At 36.3% G+C, this 20060-nt stretch overlaps 1 protein-coding gene across 2 annotated transcripts in view; it reads left to right on the forward strand.

Annotated features, from left to right (window-relative positions):
• Nucleotides 1-20060, forward strand: part of HDAC9 (histone deacetylase 9) — a 921220-nt gene that overhangs the window by 898618 nt on the left and 2542 nt on the right. For both annotated transcript variants that reach the window (XM_011944150.1, XM_011944151.1), the window contains exon 25: nt 7188-7335. In XM_011944150.1, coding sequence (XP_011799540.1) covers nt 7188-7335 — 148 coding nt within the window. The remainder of the gene's footprint in view (nt 1-7187; nt 7336-20060) is intronic.

Genomic DNA, 20060 nt, shown 5'->3' on the forward strand with positions numbered 1-20060 from the left:
TTTACACTCTCAATACTTTTGCTACAGAGATTTTGTCAATTATTATACATTACAACTTCGCTATGTATTTATTTGTTTTATGTTTTGTTACATATTTTAATTTCGCTATCAACATTATTGGCTGAAATGAGCTCACAAACAAGTGTGAATGTGAATTTTAAAAATGAGTGCTCTACTTCTATTTCCCAAGCGAGTTGATAATGAATATGTAACTTGAACAAAATGTTTGTCAATATTCATTATTCACCAAGGGGACAGAGTAAAATCACAGATGAACACTGAAGACACAATGCTGTTAAAGAAGCAGCAATTTCTACCTTAAAATTTAGTTATTATTGACCAAAGCAAAACAAAAATAAAAACTAAAACCAAAAGGAACAATTTAAGAAGTGCAGTTGCAGAAGGTGCATTTATGTAATGCTCTATGAAACATTACTTTTTGTTTAGGTAAAATGACTATGATTTAAAATTTTGTAAATCAATTTTCAGTTTCTAGTATTACTTTTAAAAGTTCAGGAGTGAGGTAATAATTGTTCTTTCTTGACTCCATTAGCATAATTTCTTGCAAATGATACAGTGTCTTTAATTGCTTCAAACAGAAAAATCACTAATTAATAATAATTCTTCTATATATTCCATTCAATTTATAGAATCAAAGTAAAGCTTTTGTAAATAAAGTTGCTCAAAAAAGAAAGCAGGGAATTATTGTGAAAGTTATTTATTATAAATTTTGGTAAAAGTGTAATACTGATAATAAAATCATTTGGTTTTGCATTGATATACAAATTTAAATTTTGGTGGAACATAACATCTTATAGAGCAGGAATGTACTTAGCAATACTTATGGAGTACACAATTTTTATAAATAATTTGATAAGATTCAATTATAAAGTTAATAACATTTAATAGGAAAGGGATCACAAGGCAAATCAATAAACAGAAACTGACTCAGAACATTAAAAATGTACTTCCAATGTGAAGAGGAAAATGTAAACATAATGAAGAGATAAATTAAAAATATAAAAACCATGCAAATTGAAATTTTAGAGACAAAACATGCAACATTTGATATTTTTAGAAGTCCGTAATTTGGATGGATTAATGGCGGATTATGCAGTACAGAAGAAGAAAATGAGTGACGTTGAAGACATAGCAGCATCTAAATTTCGTAACATTTTGAAGAGTCAAAAACAAAGAAAACTTTCTGACGTTTAGCTTGTTTGTGTTACGTAAAATGTTTGCCAAAGTGGAGTACGCTGAAAGGAGATAAAAGACAGCAACCATGAAACATTTGGAATAAAATAGTTACTCATTTCAGTATTTTAAAAATTAAAAGTGAAAATATTCTGCTTTTAGCAGAAATTGTTCTGAGCTTACCATGTAGCACCATAGTTGTAGAGACTATTTCTCAATGAAAATTATTGCAGTCTCTTGAGAAGGATAAATTAAAGATGCCAAAAATTTCAAACTTATTAACCATACAATTAAGGTTTCAAGATTATAGGCAATTCTATCAAAAAGCCTAAAATATTTGGACCCCATTGAAACAAATAATACATTTTTCATAAAAATGTCAGTATATTGTATCAGTGAGCGATATAGCTACAAAACTGATTAACATATGTGATATTCAGCAGGAATAATAATTCTGCTTATGTTATTTTCTAAGGTTCAGATAATCAATATAAAAAAGAAGCTAGTAGCCATGCTTTGATAAACATGAATTACACAATTTTTATTTTTTGAAATGAATTTTAGTTGTAAAAAGAAATTTTGAATAGGACTATTTTATAGGCCAACTAATAAAAATAATTTCTTGGCCAACAAATATTTCCAAAACATGTAATTTTTATTTTTAGCCGCTTTAGCCTCAGAATAGCTCCAATTTAGATGAAAAATTACCTGGTCACTCAATTTATGCACCAATTTTCAATGTGTCTTAATTTTTGCATTTAAACAACGTTTTGGATCATGCCAAAGTTCTCTATTTATCTAAAAAGTGTATCTTAAAAACGTATTAACAAGTTTTAGAAAATTCATAGACTTATGCTCTTTGTAATCCCCAGGTGTTAATAATCTCTGTGGTTGAAGGAGAGAGCAAGAGGTTAAAGTTAGCAGCAGCTTCTTTTCCTATGAGAACCTGGTGTGTAAAGATGAAAGGCAACATCATTCAAATGGAAAGAAGGTTAATAAAAGCAAATTTGAGAAGGAGTGACAGCTCTAAGACTCCAAAATGGTGATGGAAAGGGGGATTTCTAGAGTCGGGAAGTTTTCAAAGTAGCAAGGGGCTTTGAATTGAGAAAACTTTTGGTAGATAAGTGACTTGTGTAACACAGATTTTCATGAGTCAGCAACTGCCTATTTTTCCAAATTGTCCATTTCCAAGAACAATCTGGTTTATACTGAAGTCCGTTTACAGAGTACCTGCAGGATGCCCTCTCCTGGGTCTTGTGTGACCCAGTGAAACCCCATCTATGGCCTTCACCTCAAAGTCTTGACTGTCTACATTCCATTCTCTACTTTTTATCTTTATTGTAGATTCATTATTTGTGCTACTTTTGCCAGATAAAACAAAAATACATGATGATGAAGGCTGGATAGTCCTTAAAAAGTGCTGAAAAGTGGTAAGATTTATATAGTGGGAAAAATGAGTAAGGATAGAGGATATGACTGAAGAGGGAGTGTGCATGTCCAATTTTAATGGAAAACTCTTCTCTTTTGCCAGTTGCGTAGCCATAGGAGAGCAACCCAGTTGTGGCTGGTTACTAATATTTGACTGCACAAATAACAGCTCCTGAAAAACCTAGCAGTCAACCTTGGTTCATTTCTCATATGTGATAATGGGGATATTATTCCTATGCCAATAGATATGACTTTCTTGCACATCTGTTTCTGTAACGGAAGAAAAGATCCTACACATCACATGAAAATATAACCCATAAATTATGGGGTTTGAATTGACTGCATATTGCACAGGCAGTGCTATATCCACTTCCATTTCAATTATTCTCCTCTATGAATAGAGATAGTGGTCTATAAATGCATTATTAATGTAGAATATTTCCCTTGTTTTTATAGACTTTGCCAGAGGCCAAATAGAATTTAAATTTTTGGGTTATTTCTGAGTCAGGAAACTCATACATGTGGATAAAAGCCAAACTTCTAATATTTAATCTTAACTTAGCAGGATATTTTATACACATTAAATTTTATCCATAAAGGTCTCAACTATTTTAAATCCTTCCTAGTACTGACATACATATGGACCAAAATTTAAAGGATCACGGTCAGTCATTCGACTTAAAGATTGCTATTAACAATGCATACCTTCTGTCCTGATTGTGTTATGGAAGTAAAGATGTTTGTTTGTGGCCTAGACCTCTCTTATTGAGAAATAAAACCCAATGCTTGAAAATTAAAGCCCTTGCTTATTCTAGATGTGCATATTATGTGCAAAGAGTCTTTGCTGACCTCTTGAAGAGTCCATCGGCTCATAGATTAAAAAAAAAAAAGATTTTCTGCCATAGCAAATTTATTGTAACATCCAAGATTGATGTGTAACATTAGATCGGAAGAATCATAATAAGTGAGAATGAGAGCAGGAATAAAATTTTCATATCATTAAGCCTACCACTATTATTTTATAAATGTGGAAATTGTGCTCCAATGTGATCCAGTGACTTCTCCCGGGTTAGTGTGGGATCTCCAATCTGGAAATACTTTTAGTTAGCTCAATTTTCGATGAGCTTCTTTTTTTCTTTCTTTTTTTTTTTTTTTTGAGGTGGAGTCTTGCCCTGTCACTCAGGGTAGAGTGCAGTGGCACAATCTTAGCTCACTGCAAACTTGGTCTGCCGGGTTCAAAGGATTCTCCTGCCTCAGCCTCCCAAGTAGCTAGGATTATAGGCATGCACCACCACGCCTGGATAATTTTTGTATTTTTGATAGAGACGGGGTTTCACCATGTTGGCCAGGCTGGTCTCGAATTCCTGACCTCAAGTGATCCACCCCCTCAGCCTCCCAAAGTGCTGGGATTACAGGTGTGAGCCACCACACCCAGCCTTCGATGAGGTTCTTATTCATACTCTTCAATGAGCCCTGTCTCCAGTTTTATGATAGCCTCAATAATTTACCTGGTAAAAGATACTTGCAATAGTGCAATTTTATGAGAAATGAAGAGTAGAATGAACTAGTTTTGACGTGATTGTCTCACATTGTCCAAATAAACTATAAAGTCAATAAAATGTGGGTCAACTGAATCACATATCTAAAGTACAAGGGTAACGTATCATTTCCAAAGATTATTTCTTTAGTAAAGAATTTGCAATATGCATAATTCTTTTAAGCTGAGAATTTTATAATTGGGCTTTTTGGTATTTTTATGTCTACTGGAAGGTGGGTGAAGGACAGCCGAGTGCAGTGGAAGAGGCAATTTAAAATTAGTGCTGAGTAAGGATTTTAGCTCCTCTGCCTATTAGCCATGTGATCTTCAAAAACACTACCTGACATTGCCTAAATAGTTGTCACTAGGGTTAAATAAAATTACAAATTATAAATGTAGAAACACTTAGCACAGTCTTGGCACATATTTAGTTCTCAATAATGCTAGTTTGTCTTTCCTACAGTCTTTTACAATTTGACCCATAAGCCACTAGCCATATGTAGTGTGTTTGTCAGAGTCCCCACATTAGCCACCATAGAAAACAAGAAAAGGATGTCATAAGGCATCACTAGCTCTGTAAATGTCATCTGCTAAAATAATGTTTAATAATAATATCTTGTGTAACTCATTACAATATATGTACTTATAGAAGGCATATGGAATTTTCAACTTGGGTAATACTACAATAACATTAACTTGAAAGTAAGTTTAATAGTAGTGGACCCCTATGTCAGAAGGTCTTATTGGCATAGAATATGGGTGGTGAGACTGAATTTTCTCCCCACATGTGACATCTGTTCCTTCATGAAACAGTAAGATAAAGAAAGGCCAATCATGAAATATTACAGCTGGATAATATTTGACATTGTGATCTAGGGAAACTAGGCCCTGGGAATGCAACTGCCAATTCAGAGATAACTTTCAAAGTTGAGAGATGTAGGGTAGGCCAAAGATACATTTGCAACCTCCCAAATCTCTCTTAGCATCTTCTTGTTTTGATTCTGTTACTTCCTTTTGGATTAGCCATCATCGTTTCCCACTTGGACTTTTGCCAAGATGTGAAATGAGTCTTCCTGCCCCCACTGTTATCACCTTCCAATCCATCACCCATAATCTCTTCAAAGGGATCTTTTAAAAACATAAGAGTGATTGTATACCTTGTCTGCTTAAAATGCCCCCTCATCATCCTCAGGCTGAAGTCCAGGATCATTGGTCTGTCATTCGAGAGTGTGTATTAATTAGCACTTGCCTACCACAGCAGTCTCATCCATCCCACTCCAGACTCTTCCTGTGTTCCAGTCATTCCCAGCAGTTGATGGTCACCCAGTAAAACACAGAGACTCCAGTCTATGTATATTTGTATGTGTAGGGATATCCCTTGACCACCAACTTGCTTTGCTGAAGATCAAGAAAAGATTTGGAAAGGCAATCAACACTTCAGGATGATCAACTATTAGGTTTTTAGGAGCACATTTGCACTCTAATTTCTAATGGTCTTTCAAATACTCAGTCAAGTGTTATTTTTCCTGGCAAGTCTTCCCATACTTTCCCATCACCTTAAACACATGTTCTACTTATTCCCGTTCAAGAGCACCATGGGCATTTTACACACAGAATTGTAATTCTTAACTAACAGGGCTGTCTCACCTGGACCATGCATTTCTTGGTGTTAGGGAAGCATCTTTGTATCCTCAACATGTGGAAAAGCCTTAGCTTTTAAAAAATGTTAGTTTTTGGATTCACTGACAGAATTGTTATTGTTTGGTGCAAATTAAAAGCTTTAGATTCTCAGACTGTGGTCAGAATAAGGGATCACAGCAAGTTAAATAGTAACCAACACCTATGTCAGATGATCTTGTTGGCATGGGGAACAGATGGGGAGACTGAGTATCCTTCCATAATGTGACATCTGTTCCTCTATGAAACAGTAAGATAAGCAAAGGCCAACCATAAAATGTTAGAGCTGCAAGAGATTTGAGGCATCTCCCTATTTCCAGAGTCAGAAATAAAGTCCTGCGAAGCCTCACTAACGTCATTGGGATGGCAGTGCTGGGTCCAGAACCCTGTTATCTTACTGCCCAATCCAGCATTCATCCATTTGCCTTTTCCACTCAAACAAGATTTTTTTTTTCTAAGAAGTAAGCAAACACTGCATACCAAAGTTCTTGCCATCCAGTCAGGCTACAGAGATAGTACTAACCTGGTGAGTCATGTCGGCACCTAGGGAGATTCTCTTGCTTTGATTTGGGGCTACTCAGCATTTCACAAAAAAATAGCCTAAGGGCTGCAAGAAAGCCATTAACTCTGCTCTTTCATATTTATCCCATTGGCATGTTCTCATGAAATGACCTTCTATTTTCCTCTCTTTCTCCTTTCCTGCCTCAAAAAAAGAAACATCAGTATGACATATGGATGGGCTCCAACATCAGCCAGTACATATATTAAAGTTTTAAATCAATTATTGTTCTAGCACACACCCTGAGGTTGAGAAAGAAAGAACATCCAGGACTAACAAACCTGATTGTTCTGGCAAAGTTGCCATTCAGTTCATGCGGGCATTTCTGGACTTTTCTTTTTCTTTAAAATTCCAACTTCATTTTCTAAAAGTTAATGATTCAAGTAGCAATGTTTAACAGTACGATTCCATTCATTTTCTCTGTAAGAGTGCTGCCTCCTGGTCTCTTGCGAGTTTCCCAGGGAGCGTGAAGCCCAGAGTTTGCTTACTTAGTACTTAGTTGCAGAGACAGCTGTCAGTCTGAGGGTGAGTTCAGTAGGCCATGGATTATTCCTCACTTTATTGCTGTGTGAGCAAGGGGGAGATTCAGCTTGGGAATATGGGCACTTCACAACTTGGCATTCTTAGATTGAGAAACAGACCTAATCATAACAGTCAAGAAACCAAATTACAACTGTGTATAACATGGAGAATTTTAACTTAACAACTGCTCTGAGTTGGACTTACGTGAGTATTCTGATTATTACTGCTGTAATTACAATTCTTATAAAGTATGATGGATGTTTTTCCTAGGCAAGTATTGGAAGTCAGTAAGGATGGTGGCTGTGCCAAGGGGCTGTGCTCTGGCTGGTGCTCAGTTGCAAGAGGAGACAGAGACCGTTTCTGCCCTGGCCTCCCTAACAGTGGATGTGGAACAGCCCTTTGCTCAGGAAGACACCAGGTATGAATCCAGCATAGGGGAATAATCCGGGTCAGTCATATCCAAGTTCATCGTTGATGTTTGTGAAACTTCCTCCTGGCTTTCCTTCACCTGTCTCCTCCACTTCCACCACTTGTCCTCTCCAAAGCCACAGATGCCACAGCACATGCTTTAGGCTATCAAGAATTCATTGCTTCATTCTTCATGCAAAATGCAGAGCTGGAGCATGTGGTTGCAGTTCACAGAGAAATAGAGGGGATGAGATAGATGGTGAGAAAAATCACGCCTTATCAGATAATTGAGTGCAGATCGTTATGGAAAGAGCTGCTTGTGGGCTTAACTCCTTTTCCTAGTTATCTCTGTTTTTCCAGATGTTCTTTTCCTTTTTCTAATCATTTTGATATTGCTGATATAACAAAGAGAAAGAGGAGAGTAGAAGATGGAAAAAATGCTAGACCGTTGGATAGCCAAAATATATACATTCTCCTTACATGGTTGTCCTTGAGGTCCAACAACTGAATAAAGGTGGAAGTTGCCTGCAAAGGAGACAAGAGACTGTGTGTAAAGGACTGTGTGAACTTGGGGCTAATTTTATTTTATTTTCTAAGACAGAATTGGTTTTAATGTATCTTCTATGAATATAGATTTCTGGAGGAAAAAAACACAGTTAACCTAAGATTTGGTTCGCTTGTTCTCTTTTTAAGGAATGTTTGTCAGTTTGTGCATTTGGTGTTCATCATTCAGTTCTACAGTAAATGGTACATTCAGAATTTCTTTAAAGTCTACCAAAGCCACCACAAATGTACATTAATATTGGTGATTTCTATGGCTGACTTCAAGGTCACATTTCCTCAATTTAAAAACAAATCAGGTGAGGCTTTGCTAAAGCTCTGCCAGCTTGCACTCTTAAATTGCTCTGGAGAAGGAAATCAGACTCCCTCCGTCAATAACATCACCATTAATTACGCAGATCCTGCTACTAGTGCACAGGTTGGCAATTTTCCCAAGAATGCACAAATACGAACAGTCCTACTTTCTTGCTTTTACTGGATACTCAGAGTTTAATGGATTTAACATCTTGTTTTGGCCAAGAGCAGGAGATAAAATAAATAAGAGATTTTCTTTTTATGCAATTATTTTCTCTTACCCATAACCACTTAAACAGCAGATTAGCAATAAGGGGGAAAAGTTGTATATTAGTCTATTGAAAGATATCTTTATATGAATATCTGGAGCATAAGGGAAAACTTACTTTACATCTCTGATAATATGAACTAACCCCCTGCCGTTCCCAGCTAAGAACTGAACCAAGTTCATAATCCAAAGGTGTTGCAATTATTCCCAAGGCCAAAAACAGTTAGTTGTCTGTCATCTGAGGGCCATAAAACTGAGGAAACTAACATCTGTTAGTGTTGGATATAAAAGGAGCATAGCTATTCTTTAGAATTAATTTAATATAGAAAAACGAAGCTAAATTTCAACCTGAGTGAAATGAATTGTAAATATTTTTGCCCGTTACATTGCAGAGCTTAAAATAATTAACAATAATAAGTGATGTTATGAGCCTCAAGTAATATAAAAATCTCAGCAGTTTGGCAGGAATTGGCCCTGTAGGCAAACTTGTTTATCCTCAGGTAAATAGTGTGCTTGACTCATGATAATCTATAGGGATTGAACCTTGGCTTCAGTCCACAGTGATTTTTATTTTCAGCTTCGTCTGATGGCAGAGAGAGAATGTGAATGTTCTGATGTGCAGGAAAGCAGAGTCAGAGCTTGTAACCTGATTTCATGTTCGTTTATCACTTTTAGACAGATTACATCTATTGTGATTGATTTTTCTTGTGGGAAGAAAAATGGTTTTGCTTGAAATACTTTTGATGACTTTGAACTGAACTCCCTTTTTCAGCAGAGGAAAAGAAAAATTCTTCTAGAACTGGCTCTTGCATTTCAGTTGAACCATGCATGAATTTCATCAGAGACAGACAGACAGACACACACACACACACACAGAGAGAGAGAAAGAGAGAGAGAGAATGCTCTGAAAAGCCACAGAGCATTTACTCTTTTCAGGGGAATACTATCAGTATTGTCCCCCTACTCAACACAGGAAAGATGACTTTCAAAATGAGATAAAGCGGCGGAAACGTTTCTGGGCTTTTCTTATGAGGGCAATATTATAAGCACGCAGGAAATTAAAAAATTAGAAAAATCAGAGAGCTAAATGGATGGAAAAGAGTGAAGGCAAGATTCTTTTTATAGGAAATTCTTGCCAGTTATTTTGGAGAACATATTGGTGTTTGGAGTGAGATGACTCATTTCATACTAAGATTTTGGGTAAAGCAGCTCTTTTCCTGGCCAACTCATATCTGACTCATTTACCACTAGTGAATAAGGGATAAAATGCTCCTGGCTAAGAACCATTGTAAGTATTTTTTGTTCATTTTGCTTGGATGGGGGAGGGGATGAAAACACAGTGCAGATAGTCATTTTGTTTCTATAACTACATTGATGGGCCTTGAAGCGTAAGTTACTAGGAAAAGTTACTAGGAAAAGGCTGATATGTGGGAATTCATTTGGGGATAGTTAATTTTCAATTATAACATATAATTGTCCAGGGGCAAAAGACTTGATCAAAAAAAAGATTGACGGGTCAACAAAAAAAAACAAACAAAATACAAAAAACCCTGACGGGATCCAAGTTACATAGTCAAAGAAAATTAAATATATAGGCCTGCTCACATATAACATACTACTTAGCAGCAAGAAGTTTTCTTCTTGTTTGCTAGGAATGTGTACCTTTGAACAATTGTAGTTTGCATTTGTTGAATATCTGTTTCAAAATGCTTCTACTTTGGAAAGGTCAGTGCAGTACTCAGGTTTACTCTTGGATACCAGTTCAGGCTCTGCTGAAGATCAAGAAAAGATTTGGAAAGGCAATCAAGACTTCAGGATGATCAACTATTAGGGTTTTAGGAGCACATTTGCACTCTACAATGCCTGACTTTGTGACTTTGTGATTTTTTTTTAACTAACACAAAAACCAAATTAACTTGAAAGTTAGATTTGCAGTTGTCATTTTGACCTGTAAATCGTGTTACACCTTTTTTTTAACAAAATCCAGTATAGTTGTCTCTAATCATTTAACTTTCAACTTTTGGCAACCTTTCTGAACATGATGGTTTCAAGTCATCAGATACTACAGAAACATGAGAAAACATATTATCTGAAGTCTGACCACTTTGTTTTCTGAGTAACTATCTAGTTTATGAATATAAAAGTGTAATAATCAGCTAAATCCAAGTATCATCTACCTGAGCTTTGAATGGCTTATCAATAGTTCCAAGGACATCACAAACCCCATTTTCCTGAATCTTAAGATTTATATACAAATATAGACCATTATTAAATATACATTCATATCTAATGTACTTAGAGACATGATTTTCCTCAAATAGCCCATCCAATAGGATGGTGTCTCCAAAGGCTTCTAGAAGCTAAATGTTGCACAAATTATTCAACCCTCTTATTTTATTCTATGATACCATTATGTTGAGCACTTGTTTAGGTAACTAAGAACTTACTCAGACAATTTAGATAACTAAGTATGTGTGTTAGGCTGTTCTAGCATTGCTATTATATAAATAGCTGAGAATGGGTAATTTATAAAGGAAAGAGGTTTAACTAGCTCACAGTTCCACAGGTCTTTCAGGAAGCAAGTTCCTGGCATCTGCTTGGCTTCTCAAGAGGCCTCAGGAAGCTTAAAATCATGGAGGAAGGTGATTGGGGAGTGGGTACGTCACATGGCAAAAGCAGAAGCCAACGAGAGAGAGTGGAGGGGAAGATGCCACACACTTTTAAACAGCCAGATCCCATGTGAGCTCAGAGCAAGAGCTTACTTATCACCATGGACATGGTGCAAGCCATTCATGAGCGATCTGCCTCCATGATCCAAACACTTCTCATGAAGTCCCACCTCCAACACTAGGGATTATATTTCAACATGAGATTTGGGCAGGAACATTTATCCAAACTATATTAGCAGGCAAACATTTCAATATAAATTTTGTTTTTAATTTTCATCCAATGTCAACAAAGTCTTAGCCAAAAATTGAGGTGAGATTTGGAAGCTCCTGGTAAAAGAAACAATCTGCCCCCTCTTCACATATCTTTCCTCCTCTTCCCGGAGCCATCATTTTATCTCTATTTTCCCAACGTGTCTAACATGTGGTCTTGAGGTGTGTGAAGTCTGACTTAGAACATTAGGGATGTTGTAATCCTCCAATGCCCAATTATGTATTTTGGGGTTCAGTTCTGTATTATTTGCAAAACAGTGTTTACTTTGAAAAAAGAAAAAAAATTGAATAGAAATATATATAAACTAAGATGCATAGTTTAGCTTCCAATCTCATCTTTGTCTTCACTCCTTCAGTCCTGTCCTCTTACCACTACAGAGGAAGAATAGAGCTTGCCTCTAGAGTCTCCACACTTCACAGTTGTTTGCTCAAGGGCAAGTTACTTAATCTCTCTGGGTTTAATTTTCCTCATCTTTAAAAAGAGAGAAAAATTTCATAGAGTTGTGAGAATCAAATGAAACAACACATCACAAGAACTTAAAACAATACCTGGAATGTAGTAAATACTTGATAAAGGTTGACTTTCAGTATTTTTCTATCATTTTTCTTCTTCCTCAATTTGTTACAGTTTTCTTCTTCTTCTTCTTTTTCTTTCTTTCTTTTTTTTTGTTTTTTTGTTTTGTTTTGTTTTGTTTTTTTGAGATGGAGTCTCACTCTGTCACGCAGGCTAGAGTGCAGTGGCATGATCTCGGCTCACTGCAATCTCCACCTCCCAGGTTCAAGCGATTCTCTTGCCTCAGCCTCCTGAGTAGCTGGGACTACAGGCATGTACCACCATGCCTAGCTAATTTTTTGTATTTTTAGTAGAGACGGAGTTTCACCATGTTAGCCAGGATGGTCTAAATCTCCTGACCTCATGATCCACCCGCTTCTGCCTCCCAAAGTGCTGGAATTACAAGCGTAAGCCACCATGCTTGGCCTGTTTCTTCTTTTAATATATTGGCCATGATTCAGTAATCTATAATATAATAATATAGAGCCTATACTTGGGCATCTATACCTTTAGCTGTTCATAGGTTAAATCCATCAGGACTATCCTCCAACCAGCAGAATGAGGAAGACGAACATGCGAAAATATCAAGTTCATTCACTCTTTCAACAGTTTCTGATTATTTCTAGGTGCCAGATAGTGTTAGGTGCCAGGACCACAAAGCTGCCTTATACTCCTCAAAACGTTCACATACTTTTTTACAGCAGCAGTAGAATACTGCAAATTTAATGGCTTAAAACTACACAAACTTTCAGTAGGTCGGAAGTCTAACCACGGTCTCACTGGGCTAAAAGCAATGTCTTGGCAAGGCTGCCTTCATTTCTGGAGGCTGTGGAGGAAAATTGGTTTCCTTGCCTTTTCCATCTTCTGGAGGTTGCCTTAATTCCTTGGCTCATGACCCCGTCCTCCATCTTTAAAGCCAGCAACTTCACATCTATCTGACCTTTCTTCAGTCATCACATCTCTCTCTGACTTCAGGTGAGAAAGGATTTCTGCTATTAAGGGCTCATATGATTAGATTAGACTCATCAGGATAATTTAGGTTTAATTTTTCCACCTTATCACCCTTAACTTTAATCACAACTGCAAAATCACTTTTGCCATGTAAGGTAACATATTCACACATTCCAAGGATTAGGACATGGACACCTTTGGGGACTATTACTCTTCCTACCACAGAAACAAACATGAACAATCAACTATAATAAATGACAAGTCTTTGATAAGATTGAAATAGGGTCCTGCAAAATGAAAAAACAAAGCAAAACAAAACAAAACACCTTATAGGTCGAGGACTAGGGAGCAAATCACAGAACCAGGGAGAAGTGAATCAGGGTGGAAGAACATGTAGATTTCACATAGTAAACAGGGCAAAAGGCATTCAAGATGTCTTTACTTTGACAAGACAATTTAAGAAGCCCTTACTTTACAAGACAATAACTTGAGCACAATATATATATTTTTAATTTTTACTGCTGACACTCAGTCCAAAGTATCTTCATCTCTCATCCAAACTTTTACAGTATTTTCCTTACTGGTTTTCATATCCAGTTTTACCTTCTTTCTAATCCATTTTATACACCTCAATGAAAAACAAAACAAAACAACTGGAAAGCATATCTGTTCATGCCTCTGCTTGAAACCCTTCAATACTTTTCCGTTTCCATGAACATAAAGATCATCATCTTCAATAGGCACCATAAGGTCTATATGAGTAGACCCATATCTGTAATTCCTGCCTTGTTTCTAACATTCTTCCTCTTTCTTTTCTGATGTGGTTTCCAACAACGACCTTAATTAATTTTTAATGGAAGTATATCTTACATATAATATCCACACATTCTAAGGTTTTTACCAATGCCACACTGGTATAAACACCACCCAGAACAAGTTCAAGAACTTTTTTGTTACCTCCAAAAGTTTGCTTCTGCCACTTCCAGTCGGTGCCACTCCCTCCAGAGGTAACTACCGTTTAACTTTTAACATCGTCAATTGTGTTTGCTTGCTCTCGAATTTCATTTGAATGGAATCATGCATATGTACTGTATTTTTTAATCTGACTTATTTCACCTCATTAAGCATGCTTTTGAGATCTATTCACGCCATTTACAATCAGAAGTTCATTCATTTTTATTATTGTACATTACTCCAGTGTATTAGTATGCCCTAATTTGTTTATCCATATACCTGTTGGATGGATGTTTGGCTTGCTTACACTTTGAGAGTTATTATGAATAAAGCTGATCAATTAATTATTATTGTGGTTTAAAAACACATGAAAAACTTACCATCTTAACCATGTTAAGTGTTCAGTACAGCAGTGTTTATATGTGTATTGTTGTGCAACAGGTTTCTGGAACTTGCAAAATGGAAACCTTGTAACCATTGACCAACTCCTTCCTCTTCCCCCCTCAGCCTTTCAGCCCCTATCAACCGTCATTCTGCTTTCTGTTTCAGAGTTTGACTACTTTAGATACTTCATATAATTGGAACCATGCAACTTTTGTCTTTTTCTACTGACTTACTTCACTTAGTGTAATGTCTTTAAGGTTTCTCCATGTGGTAGCATATGAAAACATTTCCTTCTTTTTTTAAGGCTGAATAATATTCCATTGCATGTATATGCCACATTTTCTTTATCCACTCATCCATTGATGAACTCTTGGATTGCTTCCACCTCTTGGCTATTGTGAATGAATGCTGCCATGAACATGGATGTGCAAATAACTCTTTAAGATCCTATTTTCAGTTTTTTTGGATGATATATACCCAGAAGTGATATTTCTGGATCATGTGGAAATTTTATCTTGAGGAATCGAAATCTCTGTGACATTTTTATACAAGTTTTCTTTTTGTGGTCACAGCACACAGTTTTTTTGGATAGATAGCTAAGATAGCTAAAAGTAGAATTGCTGGGTTGCAGGGAAGTCATATGTTTTACTGCAAAAGAAACTTCCAAACTGTTTTCCAAAGTGGCTATACCGTTTTTCATTCCCACTAGCAATGAATGACTGTTCCAATTGCATCATAGCCTCACCTACACTTGACAAAATCAGTCTGTATAATTTTAGCCTTTTATTGTGGGTGTGGAATGATATTTCATTGTGGCTTCAGTTTTCCTCCAAAAAGCCATACTCATGTCCACATCAGGGCTTCCTTGGCACATCCCTTCTCTTCTGTTTGGAATGTTTTTCCTGTCCTCTACCTTCTTCCACCAACCCTTTATTGGCTTTCCCATTCTTTTCATCACATCCTGTAGATTTCCAATCAAATATTACTTCTTCTTCTTCTTGAAAAATGTTCACTGACCACTAATCCCCAAATTAGATCAGGTCCTCCACACATTCTCATGTCTCCCTTATACTTCTGCATTATTCCATGTGACACAGTTGAAAATTGGATACATTTTTGTGCTTATTTGATTATTTTATGTTTTCCCCTGTCAGCTCCTTATGAATAGAATCTGTGTCCCTTTGGCTTAGCATTTTTTTTTTAATAGCAGTATATTACCTGACACAAATTAGGTACTCAAGATCCATTTTGTTAGTAACACATGAGCAAAAGTTCAGAGAGTATATGAGTGCAAACTTTGGGAAAGGACTCTCGGGGCAGTTGGGGTGCCACAGAGTTGAATAAGCTAGCTGAGTAGAAATGGATCATGGCGCAAAATTTAATGGAAGGGAATTAAAATATTACCATTGGAATTTGAGTTTTATCCTGTTTTCAGTATTAAGCTTTCACAGAGAGAGAGAGACAACTTAGGTCTGTACGTTGAACAGAGAGTGTCATGGAGGAGGGGCCAGCATACTATTAAAGGGACAGCCAAGAAATCCTTAGGATAATTGTGGTAAAGAAGCCAATTAATCATGGTAGAGGAAATGGAGAAGAAGAAAACCTAGTGTAGATAAATTGCTGAGAAATAGTGAGTAGTTGGTAATTCATGAAATATCAATGAAAGGGGAGAGAAAGAAGTTCAAATTAATAGTCTGGATGATAATGCCATTAGCTGAGAGAGAAAAAAGAGAGAAGTTGGTTGAAGGTGACTAGATATTGTAGAATTAAGAGGTGAACATGGAGAAAAGGAAGTAATAAGGCAAGCTAGGGTTGAGTAATGGTACTAATAGAAAATCTATGTCAATTCACTACAAAAACTTGCTGCCAGTTGTATTGTTATGGAAAGTGTGAGTGTGTGTGTGTATGTGTGTGTGTGTATAAATATGTTTGCTTTTGTTTGGCTTTTATTTCTGCACAGCCTTGTGATATGAGGGAATATATTTCCAATCACACATTTAGGTGTGGAATTGTTACACAGGAAGTTTGTACTGAGAATATTCCTGGATATTTATTCTCTTGTTGAAAATTCTTATTTCGTTTTTGATTGAAATTATTATACTTCTAAAGAGCATTGAAATCATCCCAACATATGTATATAAACATTTCAAAAACTATGGGATGTCTAGTATGTATACAAAATGGTATAACATTGGAGGGGAAAGATCAAAAATAAAAGTGAATGGGGAAATGAAAGATAGAACATAAAATATAATTCATAAAACACGAACTAATATATGAATTAGTTATATATAAAATTAGTTTGTGAATGCTGGAAAGATAAAGAAGTCATCAGGCCAGATGCGGTGGCTCACGCCTGTAATCCCAGCACTTTGGGAGGCCGAGGCGAGCCGATCAGGAGGTCAGGAGATAGAGGCCATCCTGGCTAACACGGTGAAACCCCGTCTCTACTAAAAATGTAAAAAACTAGCCGGGCGTGGTGGCGGGCGCTTATAGTCCCAGCTACTCGGGAGGCTGAGGCAGGAGAATGGCGTGAACCCGGGAGGCGGAGCTTGCAGTGAGCCGAGATCGCGCCACTGCACTCCAGCCTGGGTGACAGAGCGAGACTCCATCTCAAAAAAAAAAAAAAGAAAAGTCATCAGTGAGATAAACAGAGTTACTTATGACACGTACTTATGAAAGTCATTTGATTCTCTCTCTTTTACTTTGGCTTTTGTGACTTACTGAAAGTCAAATCTTTGTCCAAACTGATTAGTTATCAAATAAATGCAAATTTAAATAACAACAAGGCATTGTTTTACATACATTAGATGGTAAACATTCTGTAGAATGTGAGTTCTATGAGAGCAGGGATGTTTGTCTATTTCGTTCATTGCTATGTTCCTGTGCCTAGAACAGAACCAGGGCACACAGTACACACTCAGTAACTTTTTCTAGAATCAATGAAAAATATTAGTAAACTAAGTATTGCTAGCGTGGGTGGAGATGTGGGGATTTAGAACCTCACTGCTTTGGAAAGATAAACTATGGTAGCCATGCTGCATACTAATTTAGTACTATTTTATATGCATAAAATATGTGATCTGCTAATTTTGCTCTTGGGATTGTATACCAAAGACATTCTCAGCGGAAGTCTTTAGAGTACGTGTACTAGGAAGTTCACTACAGCCTTATTCATGGTGAACAGAGAGTTGGAGTCAAGCCCAGTGTCCATTATTGAAAGAATGAATAGTTAAAATGTGGTGGATGCACCGTATGGTGATGCCACGTAGAAGTTACCAGCTTCAAACTAGATAAACATTAAGTGCATGCGGGATCTAATAAATACAGTACTGAGTGAGAAAACTATGCACAAGTGTATAAAGATAAAATTTACATAAAGTAAAAATATATACCCCCAAAACAATAATACACAGCTGTAAAGAACAGCTGCAAACAAAATAATGTCACAGGCATTGTATTGCTTGCCTTTCAGGAGGAAGAGGAGTAGAAGTAAGAAATAAGAATTAAATTAAATCAGCAAAATGTGAGAATGTCTTATTAAATAACCGCATTAACATAAATTAACAAATGCTATTTTTAAAACCACAAGAAATAAGATTTAAGAGAGAATACAAGAATTTAATTTAACACTACATCTTATCTCAAGTGAAATTACTTCCTTTTTGTTTTTTACTTTTGTAAATTATCTTATGACTGTTGTACTGAATTGATCCTTCTTTAGGATATGAAATCTTTGATTTTCATTGACAGAAAACTATCAATGTTCACTGTGATGTTGTCTTATTGGAGGGAAGCTTACGTCTTTCAATTAGTTAAACACATTATATTAAAATTTATCTTTGCTGGGTTGATTTTATAGTTATCTCTGAACTTACTGTCTTCACCTCCCTGCATGTCTTTCCTTCCCCCAGTTTGTGTCTTTGTTAATTAAGGTGAACTAGGCACATATCTAGGGATGACTGAAGTGGGAAGCCTCCGGATTTTCGGAGCACTGCTTCTCATTCCTCCAAACACAGGCATTAAAGAGTCATCACTCACCAGGTTACTTTCTAAATGTTCCATAAAGAAATCATCGTTTTAAAAAATGCAAACATATAAAATAGTGACCTAGGGACAGGGATTATATGAAGATAATGTCACCTCTACTGAGAGCTAGGGATATGAGAAGGGAGATACTATAAATTGTCCCAATGGCAGATATAAATAATCCAGTTATTTTACAATTGTTTCACACTTCACAATTTATAAATCATGTTTTCTTACATTAACTCTTTCAATTATCATAACCCTGAGGGCAGGTAAGGGATTATTATTTCTATTTTAAAGATAAAATTGACAATCTAGAGACATTGACTCACTCAAAGTCAAATTTTCTAAAGGAAAACATCTGGGACTTGAACCCAGAATATCTACCTTGAAATCCAGGATATTTTCCAACTTGCTATGCTACTAACACTTCAATGCTGCAAGACACTGGGGAGAATTGAGGCTGGACATGATAGCTTACCCCTGTAATCCCAGAATTTTGGAAGGCTAAAGCAAGAGGATCTCTTGAAACCAGGAGTTCAAAACCAGCCTGGGCAACATAGCAAGACCTCATCTATAATTTTTTTTTTTTTTTTAATTAGCCAGGCATGGTGGCACATGCCTGTAGTCTCAGCTATTCAGGATACTGAAGCAGGAGAATGGCTTGAGCCCGGTAGGTTGAGTCTGCAGTTAGCTGCGATTGTGCCACTGCACTCCAGCCTGGGCAACAGAGTGAGGCCCTGTCTCAAAAATAAATAAATAAATAAAATGAAAGAGAGAGAGAGAATTGGTTAGTTATGTATATGTGTAGATGGTTCAATAGAAGGTGGGCAGCTATAAGTGGTTAATTCCACAAAAAGAGGTCAATATAAAATGATTTCAAAGAGAGGAAAAGGCAGAGAAGCATCTGATGGAAAGCTTACTATTGTACCTGCAAGTTGCCCTGTTTTAACCAAAGAGGCTTAATTTTGGGCAGTGAGTCGGTTGCAGTGTAGACAGCCTACTCACATCCTTTAAGCCTAGGTTGGACATGTGGAGAATTCACAGATCCTCCACCACAGGGACATGTGTATTCCTTACATCTGTGACCTCTGAGACATTTCCCACACATGACTGTCTCTGGAATTCCAGCCACACTGAATCCTGGATTTGGGGAAAAAGATTATGCTGCTGCAGCTTGGGTTAGAAATTGGAAAAATCGGTCTCCATTAGAATATCCAGTTTGAGTTCTATAATTGTATTATTCACATATTCTCAGATGTAAATAAGGCTATATATTTATGTATGAATTAGTTTCAAAACTTAAATGTTTTCCTTAATTTAAAAGCTTTCTCCTTCGAATGCTGATCATTTTTGATAGAAAAGACTTTTCTGAAGTATGACTCATTTATCTTATGTACCACCTCTAAACACTCTCTCACAACCTCCTTATCCCAGACACTCTAGGACAGGCTGTAACTTCTTAAGAAGCAACTTTTTAAATATTCCACACAGACTCTTCTAGAATTTTCTTTTTGCGTAACAATAAATAATGAAGACTTAATGATTATCATTCTTTATTTTTAAAAGGATGCTTTAAAAATTTTTGATTGCCATCCTATGGATAAAATCTTTCTTTTAATGTTTTGGATTTGTTATAAAAATGCTAAGCTACTACTTTATTTGTCAACACCTTTATTTAGAGATGCATTGAAATCTTGCCTTTTTTTCTTATAAATCTGTAAAATAACATGGCCAAATATTTTATTTGTTTGCATAAACAGCTATGGTTTAAACATAGCATTTTTTCCTAATGTGAAAGT

Source organism: Colobus angolensis, unplaced genomic scaffold, assembly GCF_000951035.1.
Source record: "Colobus angolensis palliatus isolate OR3802 unplaced genomic scaffold, Cang.pa_1.0 Scaffold229, whole genome shotgun sequence".
Taxonomy (NCBI): Eukaryota; Metazoa; Chordata; class Mammalia; order Primates; family Cercopithecidae; genus Colobus; species Colobus angolensis.